Raw genomic sequence first — 22,036 nt, 5'->3', positions numbered from 1 at the left:
ATGAACTACATAAACAGCTGCCTTGCAGATATCACATATTACAACCTGGTTGAGATCCCAGCCTGCAACTATTTTATGTCTGAATGAACCGATCATCATGCACATTAAAAAAGCCCAACATTGGGAGAGGGACTGAAAGCGCAAACGGGAATGGCGTGGTTACAGGAAATACTAAGATCTAAGGTTCTGAGCGCACACACAGCAAAATCAAATCAAGAATGTAACATAAATACAATCAAAATGGTCGGTGTGGTGCATGGGCTATGTTCCAGAGTGCCATTTTGAGTTTTATCAGCCTTTCTCCTATGTAAGTTATTTTACTAGCGTCTATTAAGGGTTCTGACCATGTGCAAGCTTTGGGCGGGCTTTTTTAGTCTGCAAGAGGTGACCTGTAAACAAGGCCTGCTTTACCAGAGCTCCTCTTTTCATAGTTATTACTATTACTACTGTTCTGCTGATTAATTGTTATTGTTAAACTTTGTTCCTTCTTTTAAACAATGCATTTGACTACCTTCTTTGTGGTCTCAAGTTACCACAAGATGATAGTTAATACTTGACCATCACAGGAACAGGCTGTTCACTCTCGAGCCTGTCTACCTCTCTCTCCAAATGAGTGAATAATATTTGCAATGTCACGTTTCATACCAAAAGAAGCAATCCAGATTAAAACAAGCAATTTTAATGGCATTCACAGCAAGTTTCAGCAGTACAATCGCACTCATGTATTTTACAATGAGCGCTTTATTCCTATCACAACTGAATCAGCAGAAAATTGTGCATGTGGACAGCTGTTATCGGTCAGGACACAGCTCTTTAAGACGAGAGACAAAAAGGTGCAAAAAGATAACATCATCACCAGAAAAAAAAAGAGAGAGATGGGTGGTTCCCACGTCTAGTATGGTTTCAAGTGCTGACATGTTAATGTCAGGAGAAATAATGGAAAAATTGCCAAAAGAAACAGAGTAACAGAAAGTAACTGAGTAGCTTTATCTTTAACGGAACTAATAATATTGTATAAGTAAAATACAAATTTCATATGAAAACTGGCTTATAAAACAACAGAGTTTCAGGGAGAAGGGGAAAATTATGATCGTGATCTAGCCAGAGTATTATTATTGAATAACTGAAATAAATTTGCAAAGATTAATGCCATCCTTAGTACTGAAGTAATGGCCCAAATCTTCTGCTATCCAAAGTGAGCTCAGGGTCAGAGACTTGGGATCGACACGCAAGATACCAGAAATGCCAGATACCTGTATATTTACTCTGAGAATGTTACACAGTTCAAGATCTGATTTAGCTCACAGCGTAACTCAACTGAGCACCACAACCAATCGCCTCCCAGTCACAACCACCCACCCCTCGCCCTCTTCAACCAACTATCCTCCCATTTGCTCACTCACCCATTCACTAACCTGCTCGCTTAATGACATAATCCTTCTGAATACGGCTGCTACTCTAGTGAAAAGAGGGCATACCTTCCATTCTTCCATCTCTTCTTTCCCCTGACATTCCCCTTGCACTGACCCTTCAATTCTTAAGCTGAGATCAGAAATCCCAGCAGATCGCAGAAATCATCACGGCACGGCGGCACAGTGGTTAGTACTGCCGCCACACGGCACTGAGGACCCGGGTTCGATCCCAGGTCACTGTCCGTGGCATTTACACATTCTCCCTGTGTCTATGTGGGTCTCATCCCCACAACCCAAAACGATGTGCAGGGTAGGTGGATTGACCACACTAAATTACCCCTTAATTGGAAAAAAAGAATTCGGTACTCAAATTTCTTTTTGTTAAAAAAAAAGAAAAAGAAATCATCACGGCAGCATCGATGATGACCGAATATCTGGGCCATAGCCTTTGTCATTTTTTTCATGAAATATTTTTATTACAACTTAACAATTTTAGTACAACACCTACAAAAACACAGAATAACAATTAAGCAAGAGTCCCTTCCCACACCACCCCTCTTTCCTTACAAAAGTAAAACTTGGTTACTATGTCCCCCCCACCCATCCCCAACCCCCCCCCGTCTCTTCTCCCCCCACCCAGTCTCTTCTCCCCCCCCCACCCAGTCTCTTCTCCCCCCTCACCCCATCCCTCCGCCCCCCCAGTCTCTCTCCCCCCCCCACCCAGTCTCATCGCCCATCCCGTCTCTTCTTCCACCTCCCACCCTGTTTCTTCCCCCCCCCCCCCAAACTCCTAACAGCTAACAGTGACCAGCTATTTAAAGTACAATATAAATGGCTGCCATCTTCGGTAAAACCTTTCCATTGACCCTGTCACGGTAAACCTAACCTTCTCAAGATGTAAAAACTCCATCAAGTCATCCAGCCACGCCGAGGCGCTTGGTGGTGTAATCGACCTCCAGCTCATGAGGATCTGCCTCCATGCCACCAATGAGGCAAAGGCCAGGACGTTTGCCCCCGTCCCCATCCGGAGTTCCAGCACAACAGAAACCCCAGAAATCACCACCAATAGGCAAGGCTCCAACCCAATATTCAGGGTTGCCAATACAGTCTCAAAAATGGCCTCCAGACGTCCAGCAGCTTTGCGCACAACCAGAACATGTGCGCATGATGTGCAGGGTTCCCCACACATTGATCGTATCTAGAATCCACTCCTTGAAAGAATCAACTCGTTCTAGCCTTCCTAAGGTATGCTCGGAACATGCTCAGCTGGATGAGGCTCAGTCTCACACACAATAAGGTCTAGTTCACCCTCCTCAATGTCTCACTCCAAACCTCCTCCTCCAAGAGCAAACCAAGCTCCTACATCCACTTTGCCTTCACACACTCAACAGAGCCCATCTCATCTCCCATAATCCACGTATATACCACTTGCGGACCAGAGCAGGGTAGGATCCTCTCGAGTAGAAGGCTGCTTCTTCGGAACTGCTCAAAAGTACTTTGTAACCCAGCTAGCTGAACCCCTCAGCATCTGTGAGCCCATATTTTTCTTTCATTTCTCCTAAGCTAGCGAACCCACCTTCTAAAAATAAGTCTCCCACTTTCTTTAAACCTTAATCCTTCCATTCTGTAAATTTAAGATCAGACCTAGCAGGATTGAATAACTGATTCGCACAGATAGGGGTCAGCCTAGAGGCGACTCTCAAGTTATAATGATGGCGGAGTTGCCTCCATATTTTTAACGTAGCTACTACTACCAAGTTAGATGAATATTTCTTTGGTCCCACCGGTAACTGAGCTGATACCAGTGCCGCTAGGCTTGGCTCCCCTCACAGACTCTGTTTCCACCCAAACCCAAAGCTCATCCGAATCTCCAAACTACTCTTAGCACCTTTTCAGCATTATCTGCCCAGTAGTTGTATTGAACATTTGGCAAGACCAAACCTTTCAATAGCTCTCCCTCTGGTGCAGCGTCCTCCTGATCCTTGGGCTCTTACCCACCCAAATAAACCCAGTCACCAGACGGTCAATCATGTCCATTTTAATCGATTGCACTCGGCCCGCCAGGGCGAAGGGGATACCATCGATCTCATCTCCCCCCTCCCCTCCCCCTCCCATTCTGCTCATCAACCCAACCTCAAAGTATTCACTCTTTCCCATATTTATCTTGTAACCAGAAAGGGCCACAAAATACTGCAAGACTCCCATAATGCTATCTATTGACATCTCCGGATCCTTCACATAGAATAGTAAATCGTCGGCGTACAGCAAGACCCGGTGTTCCACCCCACCTCTAGCTATTCCTCCCCATGTATTCGAGGACCTCAGGGCCATGGCTAGTGGCTCTATTGCTCGTGACAATGGACATTCCTGCCTGGTACCTCGGTAAAGATGAAAGGGGTCAGAGATCGCTTTGTTAGCGTAAACACTGGCAAATGGGGTCATATACAACAGCTGTACTCCCGCTACAAAGCCCGAACCAAATCCAACTTTTTCTAAAACCGCAGCGAGATAATACCACTCTACTCTATTAAACGCCTTCTCCGCGTCGAGTGATATTACGATCTCCGGGACCCGACTCTCCCCGGAGCAAGCACCACATTTAACAGGCGTCTCGCGTTTGCTGTCAACCTCCGCCCCTTAATTAAACCCGTATGGTCTTTCCCCACCACCTCTGGCAGTCAAGGTTCCAGTCTTAATGCCAGCACCTTAACTAACAGCTTTGTGTCCACATTTAATAGGGAGATTGGATGATACGACCCACAACCTAAGGGGTCCCTGTCTTTTTTCAAGAGCATGGAACTCAAAGCCAGCCTCAGCGTCTGTGGCAAAGCACCCCTCTCCCAAGGAGGCCATAATGAATGGCGGAGCAGGTTTGAAGGGACGAATAGCCTCCTCCTGCTTTTATGTTTCTATGAGTCCCTGAACATCACTATCAATAGTGGGGCTAATAGGTTTATGATATTTTAAAATAAAATTCCACCATCAGGTCCTGGTGCCTTCCCCGCAGGCATCAGTTTCCTCGCCTGCTTGATCTCATCCAACTAAAGCGGAGCTTCAAGGTACTCTCGTAACTCCTCCTCCGCCTTGGGAAATTCCTGCTCACCCAGGATTTCCACCATATCTTTCCCATCCCATGGAGGCTCCAACCTGTATAAGATTTGGTGAAAGGTCTTAAATACCATGAATCATAATGTATTCTGCCTAATGCCCATCAAGATAACTGTCACTAGCACGGTGGTGCAGTGGTTAGCATTGCTCCCTCACAGCACCGCGGTCCCAGGTTCGATCCCAGCTCTGGGTCACTGACCGTGTGCAGTTTGCACATTCTCCCTGTGTTTGCGTGGGTTTCGCCCCCACATCCCAAAGATGTGCAAGGTGGGTGGATTGGCCACGCTAAATTGGAAAAAATGAATTGGGGACCCTAAATTTATTTAAAAAGATACTGTCACTAGTGGGGAAAAAGAATCAAAGAGGTAATTTCCATCAACTCAAATGATGTCACCCCAGGGTTGACAGCATAGCCATGGACCATTAAAAAAAAAATCAGTTATCTTTTCTGACGATGACAAAGCACATTCTTGAAGACCTCGGACTTTTGAGCTTGTAGGTATGATTTCGCTACATAACTCAAGTTGTCAAAAAGAGACAAATATACATCATTTGGACCCCATTATATAATAATGGTGTTAATACTGGCAGCAGAAGAGAATCCAGATTGAAAAAAGCTAAAGAAAATAAACAGCATTTTTTCTGAACAGACAGCCTGAAGTGATCAAAAAGATCACTGCAGCTATAAACTATGAATCTATGTTTAATTTATCATTTGAAACTTTGAATTAGATCCATATAATTCTACAATCTTAAAATTGAATTTGTGCAAATTATCTGAACTTTGAGGCTGCACTCCTTGTTCATTGTTTTCTACTTCTGAAGTAATTTCACTGACTTAAATTTTGAAACGGAAATCAATGTATTCTAAATTGGTACATACTATGTATGGTAGTAAAATTAGCAGAAAGCTTGCCATTTTGGTTATGGATAGAAGCACTTCTTAGTCCCTGAACTATGGTTAATAACTCTGACGGGTATCCAAAAGCCAGATTAACAGTCTGATAATCGTCCAGATGGTAGACCTGGATGGGATTTGACAGGATCACCGATTAATCCTGGTGGAATCTGTCTTTGGTTATGTGTAGTTGCCAAGCCAAATTTAAAATTTTGTACATACCCTGGATATCATCATTGAAGGTGCAGTATTTGTTGCGGTACTTGTTCAAAAGACGAAATGCATTCGTATTCGCAAAATCCTCAAACTGAATAAGACACTGCTGGCCATACCTAACAAACAAAATATTATTACTGATTACAGAGAGTTTCCAGAAAACTACTGAATATTAAATTACTGGCTTTAATATAGGCAAGAAAGGGATGTTTACTAGATAGCATCAGGGATATAAAATGAAAACTTACAGCTATTTGTGTAAGTAACCTTTTTCTAACTTTTTTTCGAAGTTAGCCATAAAATTGTTAGTCCAAGAAGAAGACCGGATAAAAAGTTAAAGTAAGAGTAGATATACCACTCATCAATAATGCTTAATTCTTCTCCATGGTGAAGCATTCTATTTCCCAATGGTCGAAAGGCTAAGAACTCATCTTGCGGGAATTGGCAGTGGCTAAGCAAGATCTTACGTTTTCATAACACTGTCCATTGGCATGTCAACTTATTGCACTACTAGTCTCACATATTGTTCAAAAATGTGGCCCAGATCTTTCGGTCTCTGAATAATCGTATCCCACTACCCCCCCCCCTCCCCCCTCCCCCCTCCCCCCCCCCCCTCCCCCCTCCCCCCCCCCCCTCCCCCTCCCCCCTCCCCCCCCCCTCCCCCCTCCCTCCCCCCCCCCCCTCCCCCCCTCCCCCCCCCCCTCCCCCCCCCCTCCTTCCCCCCCCCCCCTCCCCCCCTCCCCCCCCCTCCCCCCTCCCCCCCCTCCCCCCTCCCCCCCCCCTCCCCCCCCCCCCCCCCCCCACTCCCTCCCCTACCCAACCTGACCTGAGCTCCCCAGAAGGTTCTCACTGAGACCAGAGATCAACCAACTCCCCTCCGACTACCCACAATGTCCTGGATCCCCACCCCCACCCAACAACCCCCGATGTAACCCAGCTGCCACCCTATCCCCTTACCTTACCCACTTGATCCATAGTACTCACATGCCTGACCAAAATACCTCTTACCCACTTATTTTCTCTTTGTATCTCTACAAAGAAGCTTTAGGATATTCCAGCTCTTTGGGCCACAGCATATTAATTTATTTATAGTAATTACAAGATAAGAGAAATGAAAAGAGAACAAGAAAATATCTATCATCCCTTTTTCTGGAATTAATTGCCAAGAGTGCAAGATGGAATGAATGTGTCCACCTTTTCCTCATCAATGTTTTGTCAGGATCTTCTGTGTGCAATTGACATTGTATGGTTTTGAAGTATAAATGGAAGCATTAAACCCAGTTGGTCACTGTTAGAGCAGCCTTACAAGAATCAATTGGGAATGGAAAGCAAGTGTTTTGCTATTTAGGACAGAATGTATTACTTTAATACAAAGGAAAGCAATGATACAAAAGACGAAGTGGAGTGACATTGCTTCACTATCCAGAAGGAAAATTCTAAACTTTCCTTCAGCTTCCAAAAGATCACCCAGAATATCCAATGTGCCTTCCAAATCATCCCTTGCAATGAATAATAATCAATGACTTTACAAGGCATATTTGAGTGTCCTGAGACACTGTAGTTAATGCAATAAATTATTTTTCTAGAAATTTCAGTTTTAAAGTGCACAGCCAGACCAACAATGTTGTTTCCACAAAAGGCAAAAGGTCCATAACCTTCAATCTCTGGGTGTTGCATCTTCGGTGGGGGAGCAGATACCCCTAAAATGCTCTGTACAACAATGTAAAGTTCAAACTTCCGCTGGGTAATTTTAACTTGCAATAGGAACCTTCCAATAGTGCAATTTAAATCAATAACTTTGGAGAGTTCACAATTGTCTTACAGGAGTAGCAACCCAGGAAGAGTTTGAATAATTAAAAGCAACTTTTTAACCTCTGCCAGACCCATCCAACTACCTACTGGACCTCACCCCACCTCAACTACTCTCCTGAGACCCCCACCCAATGCCCGCCCACCACCCCCACCGCCATAACTCACTCCTCCTCACAAAATCTCCGCACATACACTCACTTTACACGCTTACCTTCTTCCCCGGCTGGACCCTTCAACTTATCTGCTTTATGGGAATTTGTGCTGTAAAAAAAAAAAAAAAGGGTAGCTTCACTTCCTCCGACTTCCTGCACTCGACTCAGGGTTCCAGAGCTGAACTTTGCTCACCTGGCCAAATTCAGCTTGCGAATGTCTCAGAGCCCAAAACTTCTGAAATAATCATCATCTCTTCTCGAGCGCTGACAATGCCATTCTTACCAATATTCTTTCAGAGTTAGTGTAGAAGTGCTGGGTTCCCAATCCACTGGCACGGATCTATGCGGCACGGTAGGACAGTGGTAGGACAGTGGTTAGCACTGTTGCTTCACAGCGCCAAGGTCCCAGGTTCGATTCCCGGCTTGGGTCACTGTCTGGGTGGAGTCTGCACGTTCTCCCTGTGCCTGCGTGGGTTTCCTCCGGGTGCTCTGGTTTCCTCCCACAAGCCCCCAAAAAGTGCTGTTAGGTGAAATTGACAGGCTGACTCTCCCTCTGTGTACCCGAACAGGCACCGGAATGTGGCGACTAGGGGATTTTCACAGTTCGCAATCAATCAGTTCGCAATCCAACAGGCCAACTCCCGTTGGCAGATTCCGGATCCTGCCCAGATGTGGCGAGACACCAATTAAGGAAATCTCTATCTCATTAGCGAGATGCAAGCCCAATCTAATATCCTCCCTGAGCTAACCAGAGAGGTCACTCGAGCTCTGTTTAGCACTCCTATTTAAAAATGGGAACCTAGCGCAATGGCTGCTGAGAGTAGTCATTTTCATTTTCGGGCATGCAGTTCAGGGGTACTGGCAGGAAGGGGGGGTGCTGGTCGGGAGACTGGGCGTCATTGGTCGGGGGTCACTTCTGGGCTTGGTGGGGTGGAGGGGTGGTGAGGGGCTCAGCACCTGCAAGTCCTACAGGCTATCTCCCAAATTGTGTATACCCATAGCAGGGGCAACTACAGCTGCTGCCTATCTATCTGACCGACCAAATACTTCCAGAACAGAGCTCTGTTTGTGGTTATATCCGGACAGTTACTTTAACTCCCTCTGACTGTGAGCAGCCTCTGGCTTGACAGCTGAAAGCTATTGCTAATAAGGAATTGTCAATGTTACTTATGTGCACTTCACAGCTGCAGGTTGTTTGCGCTGCTTGCTGGTGCTTGCAGGTTCCTGGAGGCCGCTGCAGCTGAGAGTTTGTTTGCTGCTGTCTCTTCGCCTTGGCCGTATTTGTTGTTTTATGGATGAAGAGAAGGAAGAAAGGTTTAAGTCCCAGTTCATTCACCTTGTTGATGCTTGGAGGACAGACTGGCTGCACTGTGGCTGGTGGCAAAGAAAGGCTTGTTTCGATCTGCAGCATTGTGAAATGATTCTAGTTGTCAAATTTATTGCAGCATTTACCAGAGGCAGAGCATGTAGTTCTGTTCTCAGGGTAATAGCCATTGCAGTTGCAGCTAGGTGTGCCCTGTACTGCAAAATCTTCTGTTTCCCACCTAATATCTCTCCCACTTTTTTCTGATTATTCATTTTACATGCAGATGTTAAATTGGTTTGTATTGTTAAATATTCTCTCGCAGCAGCTACTTACAAACATGACGACTTCCGGTGGCGGGATGTAGATGGAAGTCGCACGTTGGGTGGCTCCTGCTCGAGGTTTTATTTTTAGGAATGTTATGCCCGGTTCCGGGGGCAATCTTTCTACAAATAAGTGTAGGAAGGCATAAGGAAGGAAGGGGATGTCTAAAAACCAAAAGAAAGCCACCAGAAAGAAGGGGGCGAGAAAAGGCTCACCATCGAGCGGAAAGGCCAGCTTAGCAACTGGAAAGATGGCAGAGGCTGGGTTGCAGGGTGGGGCTGCACTGTTCACAGCAGAAAAGATGACGGAGGTGATGGTTATGGAATTCGAGAAGCAGTTTGCTAAGCACTGTAGCCACCTGAGTTGGCCACTTCCCGACTTAAAATGGAGAACCGCAAAGGCTGAAGGGAAATTCAGCCAACACAGGCAAAAACTAGCAGGCGCAAGTTACTGTGTATTAGACTCTGCAAAAACCCAGACAGCATTGATACAAGCAGCCATCTGCATAGTAATGTAGCAGCCATCTACACAGTAATGAGCGATCCCCGGGAATAATCAAAACATTTAAGGTAAACAAAGCCAAGCCAGACTCCTCGGCGCCAGCAGGAGCCAACACAAAAGAGGTTAACGGACACTTAAAGACCGCCCAACGATCAGGGAACAGCTCCAGTATTGGAGAAATCGAACCAAGCGATTGGAACGAAGTCCAATCACTTGAAACCAGGTACAGGGTCTGCCCCGAACGGCGGGAAGCCCCTGGGGACTATAAAGTAAAGCCCCCCCCCCCCCAAAGTTCAAATCGTCCTTCTTGACAGGGTCACTCAGCATCGCGAAGCAACCCTTGACAGTGACCTGTCCAGCGGCCTCCAAGAAAGTAAGTCTCAATTCAACGCTCGCTATGAGATAGGCGCTCCTAGCTACCAGTCCATACCAGCTTTTGAATCCCGCAGACTCAGAACCCGAACGAAAGGCCATTTGTTCCCCTGACCTGGTGGGCCAGTCCGAAGCTAAGTATAGGCCTGTTAGTTATAGAAATTGCCTAGAAAGTAGAGTTTATGCATGAGTAGCGATTTACTGTGTATAATAAATGTGTATTGATTTGAATCTTACTAATTGGTGCGTTGAGTTATTGATCATTTCTTGAACTTGAACCTCGTGGCGGTATCATAGAGATACCTGGCGACTCTAGAGCAAAAGTTATAAAACAGAGCCAATTGAACCAACCAAAATTTAGCAACAGCGCATGGAGGTGATGAGGACAGACATGATGGCAGCAATGAAGCTACTAGTGGAGGAGCCTATTACCCCGGTGAAGGTGAAAAAGAAGCGGGAGGTGCAGTGGGCTGGAACTGGTTTACGCATATACCAGGACTTAACAATGGAGTTGGCGAGGAGGCGGGCAGCCTTCGGTCGAGTGAAGACGGCACTGTACAACAGCAGGATGCGGTTCGGCGTGGCGTACCCGAAGTTGAGTGTGACCTACAATTCCAAGGACTTTTATTTCAAGATGGTGGAAGCAGCGGAGGTGTTTGTGAAGGCAGAAGGACTAGGGAAGAAATGAAAAATGGGCCTGAGGATTGGTCTTGGACTGAGGGTCGATGGGATGGATGATTGAATATAGTGCTATATTTTTATTTCATATTTCATGTTTCTTTATGTTATGTGTGTTAAATGGGTTGAAGTTGGGTGAGGTAGAATCATAGAATTTACAGTGCAGAAGGAGGCCATTCGGCCCATCGAGTCTGCACCGGCTCTTGGAAAGAGCACTCTACCCAAGGTCCACACGTCCACCCTATCCCCATAACCCAGTAAACCCACCCAACACTAAGGGCAATTTTGGACACTAAGGGCAATTTATCATGGCCAATCCACTTAACCCGCACATCTTTGGACTGTGGGAGGAAACCGGAGCACCCGGAGGAAACCCACGCACACACGGGGAGGATGTGCAGACTCCGCACAGACAGTGACCCAAGCCGGAATCGAACCTGGGACCCTGGAGCTGTGAAGCATTTGTGCTATCCACAATGCTACCGTGCTGCCCACGTAGGAATTGGGAGTTTTTGTAATGGTGGTTTTCTGGGATTTGTGTGTTTGCACTGGGTTTCTTTGTTTTCCTGGGACCGGGTAGGGGGGGGGGGGGGGGTCGGGGGGGGAGAGGGGTTTCGAGGGAGTGGGGCCTGGGCTGGGGCCTCCACACCAGCTCAAGCTGGCTAGTGAACGGGAGCATGGTGTGGTGGTGGTGGGGGGGGGAGGGGGGGCCGTGGCTTCTGTCCTTGGAGGTTGGTCCCGATGGGTCGAGAAGGTGTGAAAAGCAGGGGGAGGGGACCAATGCTGGGTGAGGTGTTTTCGCGAGGAAGTGGATGGGGGGATTTTGCGGTGGGGGGGGTTCAATGATAGAGTGGACGTGGAGAGGATATTTCTACTTGTAGGAAAAACTAGAACTAGAGGACACCATCTTAGACTAAAAGGACGATCCTTTAAAACAGAGATGAGGAGGAACTTCTTCAGCCAGAGGGTGGTGAATCTGTGGAACTCTTTGCCGCAGAAGGCTGTGGAGGCCAAATCACCGAGTGTCTTTAAGACTGAATTAGACAGGTTCTTGATTAATAAGGGGATTAGGGGTTATGGGGAGAAGGAGAACGGGGATGAGAAAACTATCAGCCATGATTGAATGGCGGAGCAGACTGGCCGAGTGGCCTAATTCTGCTCCTATGTCTTATGGCCCGAGCTGCTGGTGGGTGCGGATGGGGGGAAATGTTTTAGCCTTTGCTCGCTGATTGCCTGGAGGCTGGTCCTGTTGGGATAGAGGTCAGCTTCTCCACCCTGTGACTCGGCGTGGCGGGGGAGGACCGACTTGAATTTCTGACCCTTGAGAAGGTGAAATTTGAGCTGAGGGGGAAGGAGGGGTTCTTCAATTCATGGGGACCATTTTTATGCACTTTCAAGAACTGGTTGCCATTGAACATTGTGGGGGGGGTGTTGGGATTATTATTGTTGTATTGTTGCATTGTTCGCTGTTTGATTGTTAATGTTTGCCCGGAATGCTCCAATGGATGTACTGGATTGTAAATTGAGGGCATTGTTGTGACTGAGGGATTGTTATTGTGGTTGCTATTTTTTGTTTTTCTTTTGTTTTTGATTTGATGAAAATATTGAAAATGTGGCGAATGAAAAGATTTAAAAAAGATTTGCATACAAAATTGCTGTAGATCCTACAGACTATTCCATCCCTGACTAGCCTCCAAATGCACATTTCTTCACTAATATTTTCAGGGTCGCTACATTAAGATCATATTGATCTGCTCCTTGGTTTGTTAAATTAAACACACGCTTGTCAAGGATTATGTGTTTTAACCAGAAGACAAATATTCTCAAACATTTCTGGAATTATTTTAGAGTCCTATTTCTCCTCCATTTCGAAAACAAGTGATGCAAATTTCCCAAAGACCTCAGGCCCTACTTCCGTTTAGCAGAGTATAAGCCTGTACCTTTTTTCGATTTGTCAGTTAATGCAGCATATAACAAATATGCCACCCCTTCTCAAACTTTTCCCACTTGTCTAAAATGCTTTCATCAAAGATAAGTATCTTTGTCCTATATTGGCAACTGCTGACACTATGTAGAAGTGCTGTGTTCCCAAACACAAACAACAAGGCCTTGTAACAAACAATATTTTATTCAGTAGCTAAGCAGCTACTTCACGCTTCTACTCTGCTCATGCACCCCTGGAGAACTCCCGTGCTCCCGACACATGACCCTTTTTTTGTAGCCGCGTCATCACGTGACCACTTGGTCTACCGATAGCATGCCCAAAACTGCACCATAATACTGTAAATGTATCATTGACAGGAAATCAGAGATGCATGCTATACAGGAACATCTGTGCTTATGGGTGACTTTAATCTGTATATAGATTGGGTGACGCGTCACAGTACAATAGAGGAGGAATTTTGGAGTCTATACGGGATGGTTTTCTGGACCAGTATGCTGAGGAATCAACAAGGGAACAGGCCATGTTGGACTGAGTGTTCTGGGCCAGGATAGATTGTTGAAGATGTGCACACCTCGGAATTTGAAGCTGTCAACCATCTTCACCTCGGCCCCAGGGGTGATGCAGACAGGGGTCTGTACAACACTTTGCCTCCTGAAGTCAATGACCAGCTCTTTAATTTTGCTGACATTGAGGGAGAGGTTGTTGTCGTTACACCACTCCATTAGGTTCTCTATCTCCCTCCTGTATTCTGACTCATCGTTGTTTGAGATCCGATCCACTATGGTCGTGTCGTCAGCAAACTTGTAGATGGAGTTGGAGACAAATTTTGCCACGCAGTCGCCTGTGTATAGGGAGTATAGTAGAGGGCTAAGTATACAGCCTTGCAGGGCCCCGATATTGAGGACTATCGTGGAGGAGGTGTTGTTGTTTATCCTTACTGATATGGTCTATGGGTTAGAAAGTCGAGGGTCTAGGTCCTAGGTTTTGGAGCTCTTACATGAGCTTGGCTGGGATAATGGTGTTGAAGGCGTTGCTGTAGTCAATATGGATAAGTATGATGTAGGAGACCTTGTTGTGGAGATGCTCCAGGGACAGGTGTAGGGCCAGGGAGATGGCTTCTGTTGTGGACCGATTGCAGCGATACGAGAATTGCAATGGATCTAGGCATTCTGGGAATATGGAGTTGATGTGCCTCATGACCAACGTCTCAAAGCACTTCATTGCGATCGATGTCAAAGCCACTGAACGATAATCATTGAGGCACATTGCCTGGTTCTTATTTGGTACCAGTATGACGGTGGTCGTCTTGAAGCAGATGGGGCCCTCAGAATGGAATAGGGAGAGGTTGAAGATGTCCACAAACAGATCTGCCAGCTGGTCCGTGCAGGATCGGAGTGCACGAGCAGGGACCCCGTCCGGACGCGTCGCCTTCCGACGGTTCATTTTCAAGAAGGCTGATCTGACTTTTGAAGCTGTGACGGTAGGTATGGGTGTGTCCGGGGCTGCTGGGGCAGTCAACAGGAAACAGGAATGATGGTTTCCTGCTCAAACCGAGCATAGAATGAATTGAGTTCATCGGGGAGGGGTACACTGCTGCAGCAGATTCGAATAATGACCTAAATAATCATAAGTCCTTGGAAAGAGCACCCCACTTCAGCCCACCCCCCCCCACCCCATCCTCGTAGCCCAGTAACCACACTCTTTTTAGACACCAAGCATGTCCAATCCACCTAACTTGCACATCTTCGGACTGTGTGAGGAAACCGGAACACCCGGAGGAAACCCACGCAGACACGGGGAGAACGTGCAGACTCCGCACAGACAGCGACCCAAGCCGGGAATCGAACTTGGAACCCTGGAGCTGTGAAGCCACGGTGCTAACCACTGTGCTACCATGCCGCCCACTTAAACAAACCCAATCCAATTTCCAGATTTTTATTGAATTCAAATTCCACCACTTGCGGTGGCAGGATTTGAACCTATGTTCCCAGAGCATTACTCTGGGTCTCTGGTTTACTAGTCCAGTGCCACTGTGCCCTGTGCCACCGCCTCCCTGTGTACCGGAAGTTCTGAGAAACACAAGTTTTCATTAGGTGCTGAAGAAAATTAGTGAAGAAATGGTTTTGCGGAAATTAATGGAATTGAATAATAATAACAATAATCTTTACTAGTGTCACAAGTAGACTTACATTAACACTGCAATGAAGTTAGTGTGAAAATGCCCTAGTCGCCACATTCCGGCGCCTGTTCGGCTACACCGAGGGAGAATTCACAATGTCCAATTCACCTAACAAGCAGAGTATCTTGTGTTGCCCTATTATGTATCTTCTTTTATTTTATTTTCATGTACTTAATGATCTGTTGAGCTGCTCGCAGGAAAATACTTTTCACTGTACCTCGGTACACGTGACAATAAACAAAATCCAAAAAATTCCAAATCTAAGCATGTCTTTTGGGACTTGTGGGAGGAAACCGGAGCACCCGGATGAAACCCAACCAGACACGGGGAGAACGTGCGGACTCCGCACAGACAGTGACCCAAGCCAGGAATCGAACCCGGGTGCCTCGCGCTGTGAAGCAACAGTGCTAACCACTGTTCCAGCATGCCACCCGAGGAGGCACGGACAAATCTCCAGGGCCTGATAATCTTCATCCCAGAGTACTTAAGGAAGTGGCCCTAGAAATAGTAGATCCATTAGTGGTTATTTTCCAAAATACTTTTGACTCTGAAATGGTGCCTACATATTAGAGAGTAACGAATGTAACCCCGCTATTCAAAAAAGGAGGTAGAGAGAAATCAGGGAACTATAGACCAGTGAGCCTGACATCGGTAGTGGGGAAGTTGCTGGAGTCCATTATCAAGGATTTTATTTGGCAAGAAGTGGTGTAATCAGACAAAGTCAGCATGGATTTACAAAAAGAAAATCATGCTGGACAAATCTACTAGAATTTTTGAAGATGCGACTAGTCGAGTTGACCAGAGAGAAGTGGTTTATTTAGACTTTCAGAAGGCTTTCGGCAAGGTCTCACGTAGTAGATTAATATGTAAATTTAAAGCGCATGGGATTACGGGTAGTGCCTTGAGATGGATAGAAACCTGGTTAGCAGACAGGAAGAAAAACATTGTAATAAATGGGTCCTTTTCACATTGGCAGGCAGTGACTAGTGGGATACCGCAGGAATTTGTGCTAGGACCCCTACTGTTCACATTACATATTATTAATGATTTGGATGAGGGAACTAAATGTATTATCTCCAAATTTGCAGATGATTCAAAATTGGGTGGGAGGGTGAGCTGTCAGGACGATGCAGAAATACTTCAGTGGGATTTGGACAGGCTGAGTGAGTGGGCACTTGTATGGCAGAAGCAGTATAATGTGGATAAATGTGATGTTATCTGCTTCAGTATCAAAAATAGGAAGGCAGATTATTTGAATGGCCGTAAATTGAGAGAAGTGGAAACTCAGCGAGGCCTTGGTGTTGTCGTGCATCAGTCGCTGAAACTAAGTGTGCAGGTACAGCAGACAGTAAAGAAGGCCTTCATAGCAAGAAGAGTTGAGTATAGGAATAGGGATGTTTTACTGCAATTGTATAGGGCACTGGTGAGGCCACACCTGTGTTGTGTGCAGTTTTGGTGTCCCTATCTGAGGAAGGAGGTTCTTGCTATGGAGGGAATGTAGCAAAGGTTTACCAGGCTGATTCCTGGGATGGCAGGACTGTCTTATGAGGAGAGACTAAGTCAGTTAGGATTATATTCATTGGAGTTTAGAAGAGTGAGAGAGCATCTCATAGAAACTTCCAAAATTCTAACAGGGTTAGACAGGGTAGATTCAGAAAGAATGTTCCCAATGTTGGGGGAGTCCAGAACTAGGGGGTCATAGTTTTGAGGATAAGGGGTAAACCTTTTAGGACTGAGGTGAGGAGAAATTTCTTTGCCCAGAGAGCGGTGAATCTGTAGAATTCACTACCACAGAAAGTAGTTGAGGCCAAAACGTTGTGTGACTTCAAGAAGGAATTAGAGATAGCTCTTGGGGCTAAAGGGTTCAAGGTACATGGGGCAAAGGCAGGATCAGGGTTTTGGACTTGATGATCAGACATGATCATAATGAATGGAGGAGCAGGCACAAAGGGCCGAATGGTCCCCTCCGGCTTCTATTTCTATGTTTCTATGATCTCAGATAAGGTTACAGCATGTTTTGCAACTTAAGGTCTTGCGAGTTAGCTTAGTATTTAATCAGCCTTTACAACTTGCATCTTAATATTTAGTTCTGGGTACCAGATTACAGGACAGTAGGGTCATGGTGAGTTTAGAGCAAAAACGCATTGCTAACAAATTACACTAGAGATGAAAGGCTATTTTCAAAGAACTGTTCAAAAATTTGCAGCTGATTTTGTGGTACAGAAAGATTAAAGGGGAGTGCAGAGTTTTAGAAAAATAATGATAGGTCTTGCAATGATAAATGTGTTTCTATTATATATTTGTCAACTAGTAAAGCAGCAGAAAGTTGGCAGTTTACTCTTTTCACTGAAACATGGAATGCTTTAGTTCTGACATGCAACTACGGAGGTCGAGCCGATAAAACCATTTGGCGGCACGGTGGCGCAGTGGATAGTACTGCTATCTCATGGCGCTGAGGACCTGGGTTCGATCCCAGCTTCGGGTCACTGTCCGTGTAGAGTTTGCACATTCTTCCCGTGTTCGCGTGGGTCTGACCCCCACAACCCAAAGATGTGCAGGTTTAGGTGGATTGGCCATGCTAAATTGCCCCTTAATTGGGAAAAAAAATTGGGTACTGTAAATTTGTAAGGAAAACATTTTAAAAAGAATGGATGAGTATTTAAAAGGGGAAGCTGAAGATAGGGTACAAAAGCAGGGGAATTGGATTAGGCAGGTTCAGCTGAAGTGCCGAGATAGCAAAAGGCTTGATAATCTATAGTTAGGCTTGATAATGTGGCTTCATTCTAAGTTCTTATTTTCTTGATTCTCTAAACTTTCCGCATAGCTAGTTCCAAAAACAGAATTTTCTTTCCAATTGGCTGCATGTATTTTTGATGTGGCATTCAGTGTTTCTCTTTTTCATTCTGTAAATAGTTGATTTTTCACCATTTTACACAGGATATTTTGCAGTATAATGTTTCACTGAGCTGCAGTTACTCTCAATTCAGCCTGGCTTTTTGCCTACATTTTACCGCAGAAAATAATACAAATTACAGTAAATCCACTTGTGTTTATACTCTCACATGCATGCTTAGATCTTTTTAAAAGCCAACATTTTCCACTTTTAGCCTGTTACTGTCAATCTTGTTATGATAATTTGGGCCAGTGTGCAGTCAATTCCAACCCCACTTGATCCAGAGCCGCAACATGGTTGAAATTAACTTTTATTTTTAAAATACCAAAGTCTTCAGCTGCCCAATAACTACAATCACCAGATTTGTAAATTTAAACCCAATTAACGTTTTATTAACAACAGTAATCACATAGGTTAACTGGTTAACTTTCTATCTTTAACCACCCAACCTCCCCCCCCCCGCCCGCAACCTTTAACTCGCCCCAACATCTACACACACCATACAGAGAAAATCAAACACAGAATGGGAAAGAGGGGTGTAAAATAATGATGAAAGTAAAAGGATGTCTTTGTTTCAGATGGACATCTTACAGTTAGTTACTTTTTCATTCTAAGTTTTCAGACATCAGAGAGAGAGAGACCGAGAGAGTCAGAGAGCATGCACAACTTCTTTCAAGGTCCAGAAACTTCTGCCATCAAACAGGAGTCAGCAGAGAGAGCTGCTTCCACCTTGAGAGTCCAATAGCTTCTCTCAGGTTCTCATTGAAAAACCCCACCTGACTGGAACCAATCTCTGTCGGTTTCCGGGCAGAATACTGTCTCGGGCCAATCCACTGGCCACCAACCAACGAATCGAAACAAACCCTTCCAATCTCGAGTGCCATAAAGTCTGGGTTCTTCTGCCCACGATACAAAACTTTATTAACACAGCGTATTATTTTGACACTGCGTTTCTTACTTCCTCTGCTCGACTTGAAGTTATGTTTCCAAAATGATACAGACAAAATAAAAGAAATAGGGACTAATGGAATCAACAGGAAGGCCCTTAAAACCTCTTTATAGATGCTAACCTATTCATGGGCTAGTTTGTGTAACTAAAATTTGCAGCTATCCAAGTAATTCCAACAAACCACACTAAAGATTGGACAAATATTTTAATAAATTAGATTCTGCGATGCAATACATATTTTAATAAATCAGTATTTCAAAACAGATAACATTTACAAAGGCATCAAAATACATTGGACTGCCCCATTTTCATTGCCAGCTTTCTGATTATACACTACAGTTGTTAACTTGCTGTTGTCTCTTAATTTGGCTCTGTTTAATTACGTTTGCTCAAGAGTCGCCAGGTATCTTTCGACACCGCCACAAGGTTCAAAACCGAATACTGATCAAAGACTCGATATACCAGTTAGTAAGTTCAAAAGCAATGCTCATTTATTTACACACAGTCAAATCTACTCATGCATAAAACTCTACAACCTAAACTATCACTATTACTAAAGCCTATACTTAGCTACGGGTGCCCACTCAGTCAGAGGAACAATGGCCGTTGCTCAGTTCTGAGGCTGCTGAGTTGAGCTGTTTACAGGGTAGCAACTAGGAGCGTCTATCTCGTAGCGTGCGTTGACTTGGAACTTACTTGTTCTGGTGTAGCTTTGGCGGGTCTCTCCTCGCTGAGAGCCAAGGCCAAGAGAGCAATTCTCTCTTGGGGAGTCCTTTTTACACCCCAAAAGGGCTTCGCGTGCTTTTGGGCGGGCCTTGAACTTGGCCCCAATTAATTGGGCCGTTTCCCTATCGATTTTCCTCCAATAGAGGGGTGGGTTCCCCGGTTGCTGGGCGTGTCCTAGGTGGCCGTTGGTTTGCTTTGTTTTAGTCTCCTCTGGCGCCGGGATGTCTGTCTTTGCATTGTTTACCTAAATGTTGCCTTTTGTTCCCGGGGATGGCTCATTAGTATGTAGATGGTTCTGCAGTACCGGTCCTGTCTGAGAGCTACAGCTCTAATCAACAGACAGACCTTGCACCTGCTTGCTTTTTTGGTATTGTCCAATTTTCCCTGCATTCTTTGCAAGTGTCCATTTTGTAATCGGGACTTGGCCATCCCAGATGGCTACATTACTTCCTTTGTAATTGGATATTTTCCTTTGCTAAAATTCTACATTTCAAAGCCTCATGGAAAGATATAAACTAGGGGCAGGAGTAGGCCGTTCAAGCCTGCTCTGCCATTTAATATGTTCATGGCTGATCCTTTATCTCAGCACCATATCCCACACTCTCTGCATATCCCTCGACACCTGTAGACTCCGGAAATCTATTTTCTGCTTAAATATATTAAGTCACATGGCCTCCAAAGCCTTCTGTGGTAGAGTTTCATAGTTTCACCATCCTCTGAATGAAGTTTCTTCTCTCTGTGACAGGGGCGTGGGAACTGGAGCAGTAGGTCAGAAGGTGAAATAACTGAGGGGGAACTAGTGAATAGGGCCAATAAGACTCAGAGGAAGAGTAGGTGGGGAGATGTCGCAAAACACCACAGGACTGATGGTCTGAAGTGCATTTGTTTCAATGCGAGAAGTATAACAAGTAAGGCAGATGAACTTAGAACTTGGATTAGTACTTGGAACTATGATGTTGTTGCCATTACATAGACTTGGTGGAGGGAGGGACAGGATTGGCAGCTAAATGTTCCAGGATTTAAATGTTTCAGGCGGGACAGAGGGAGATGTAAAAAGGGTGCGATAGCTGCACTACTAGTTAAGGGGAATATCACAGCTGTACTGCGGGAGGACACTTCAGAGGATTCATGCAGTGAGGTAATATGGGTAGAGCTCAGGAATAGGAAGGGTGCAGTCACAATGTTGGGGGTTTACTACAAGCCTCCCAACAGCCAGTGTGAGATAGAGAAGCAGATATGAAGGCAGATTTTGGAAAGGTGTAAAAGTAACAGGATTGTTGTGGTGCGTAATTTTAACTTCCCCTATATTGATTGGGACTCACTTAGAGCTAGGGGCTTAGATGGGGCAGAGTTTGTAAGGAGCATCCAGCAGGGTTTCTTGAAACAATATGTAGATAGTCAATTCGGGAAGAGGCCATACTGGATCTGGTATTGGAGAATGAGCTCGGCCAAGCAGTCGAAGTTTCAGTAGGGGAGCATTTTGGGAACAGTGACCATAATTCAAAGTTTTAAGGTACTGTTGGATAAAGATAAGAGTAGCCCTCAGAAGAAGATGCTAAATTGCGGGAAGGCAAATTATAATGATATTCAGCAGTAATTGAAGAATCTAGATTGGGGGCGGATGTTTGTGGGTAAATCAATATCTGGCTTGTGGGAGGCTTTCAAATGTCAGTTGATAGGAATTCAGGACTGGCATGTTCCTGTGAGGAAGAAGGATAAGAATGGAAAGTTTCGGGAACCTTGCTGACGAGGGATATTGTGAGTCTAGTCCAAAAGAAAAAGGAAACATTTGTCAGGGCTAGAAGGCTGGGAACAGACGAAGCCCATTTGGAATATAAGGAAAGTAGGAAGGAACTTAAGCAAGGAGTCAGGAAGGCTAAAAGGGGTCATGAAAAGTCATTGGCAAACAGGTTTAAGGAAAATCCAAGGCTTTTTACACGTATAAAAAGAGCAAGAGGGTAGCCAGGGAAAGGGTTGGCTCACTCAAGAACAGGAAAGGGAATCTATGCGTGGATCCAGAGGAAATAGGTGAGGTACTAGGTACTGAATGAGTACTTTGCATCAGTACTCACCAAAGAGAAAGACTTGGTGGATGATAAGTCTGTGGAAGGGTGTGTAGATAGTCTGAGTCACATTAAGATCAAAAAGGAGGTTGAAGTCTTGAAAAACATGAAGATAGATATGTCCCCAGGGCCTGATGGGATTTACCCCAGAATAGAGGGAATATAGGGACATTATTCAAGAGTATTCTTCAGGACAGGGATTACTCTTGTTTAGAAGAAAATGGACATATTAACGCAAGGACAGCGTGGTTTTGTGGAGGGGAAATTGTGTCTCACTAACTTGATCGTGGAAGTGACAAAGATGATTGATGAAGGGAGGGCAGTGGATGTGGTCTACATGGACTTCAGTAAGGCCTTTGACAAGCTCCCTGAGAGGAAGGAGCTGAAGCTGGGCTCGCTGAGTTGAGGTGTTATCGTGCGGGGCGCAGAAGTTACGGAGTGAGTGCTTGTTGAGAAGGGGAGTGTATAACAGGTAAGCTCTTTCTTTCTTTTTCTTTTTTTATCT

The 22,036-nt window shown here is 45.2% G+C and overlaps 1 protein-coding gene across 4 annotated transcripts in view; it reads right to left on the bottom strand.

The window, feature by feature from the left end:
- Positions 1 to 22,036, bottom strand: part of LOC140410879 (NADP-dependent malic enzyme-like) — a 955,016-nt gene that overhangs the window by 271,945 nt on the left and 661,035 nt on the right. For all 4 annotated transcript variants that reach the window (XM_072499644.1, XM_072499640.1, XM_072499642.1 and 1 more), the window contains one exon: positions 5,641 to 5,750. In XM_072499644.1, the coding sequence (XP_072355745.1) occupies positions 5,641 to 5,750 (110 nt within the window). The remainder of the gene's footprint in view (positions 1 to 5,640; positions 5,751 to 22,036) is intronic.

The sequence above is a fragment of the Scyliorhinus torazame genome, chromosome 4, assembly GCF_047496885.1.
Source record: "Scyliorhinus torazame isolate Kashiwa2021f chromosome 4, sScyTor2.1, whole genome shotgun sequence".
Classification (NCBI taxonomy): domain Eukaryota; kingdom Metazoa; phylum Chordata; class Chondrichthyes; order Carcharhiniformes; family Scyliorhinidae; genus Scyliorhinus; species Scyliorhinus torazame.
Note: the sequence above shows the minus strand (reverse complement) of the source record. Positions and strands in the feature narration are given on the sequence as shown.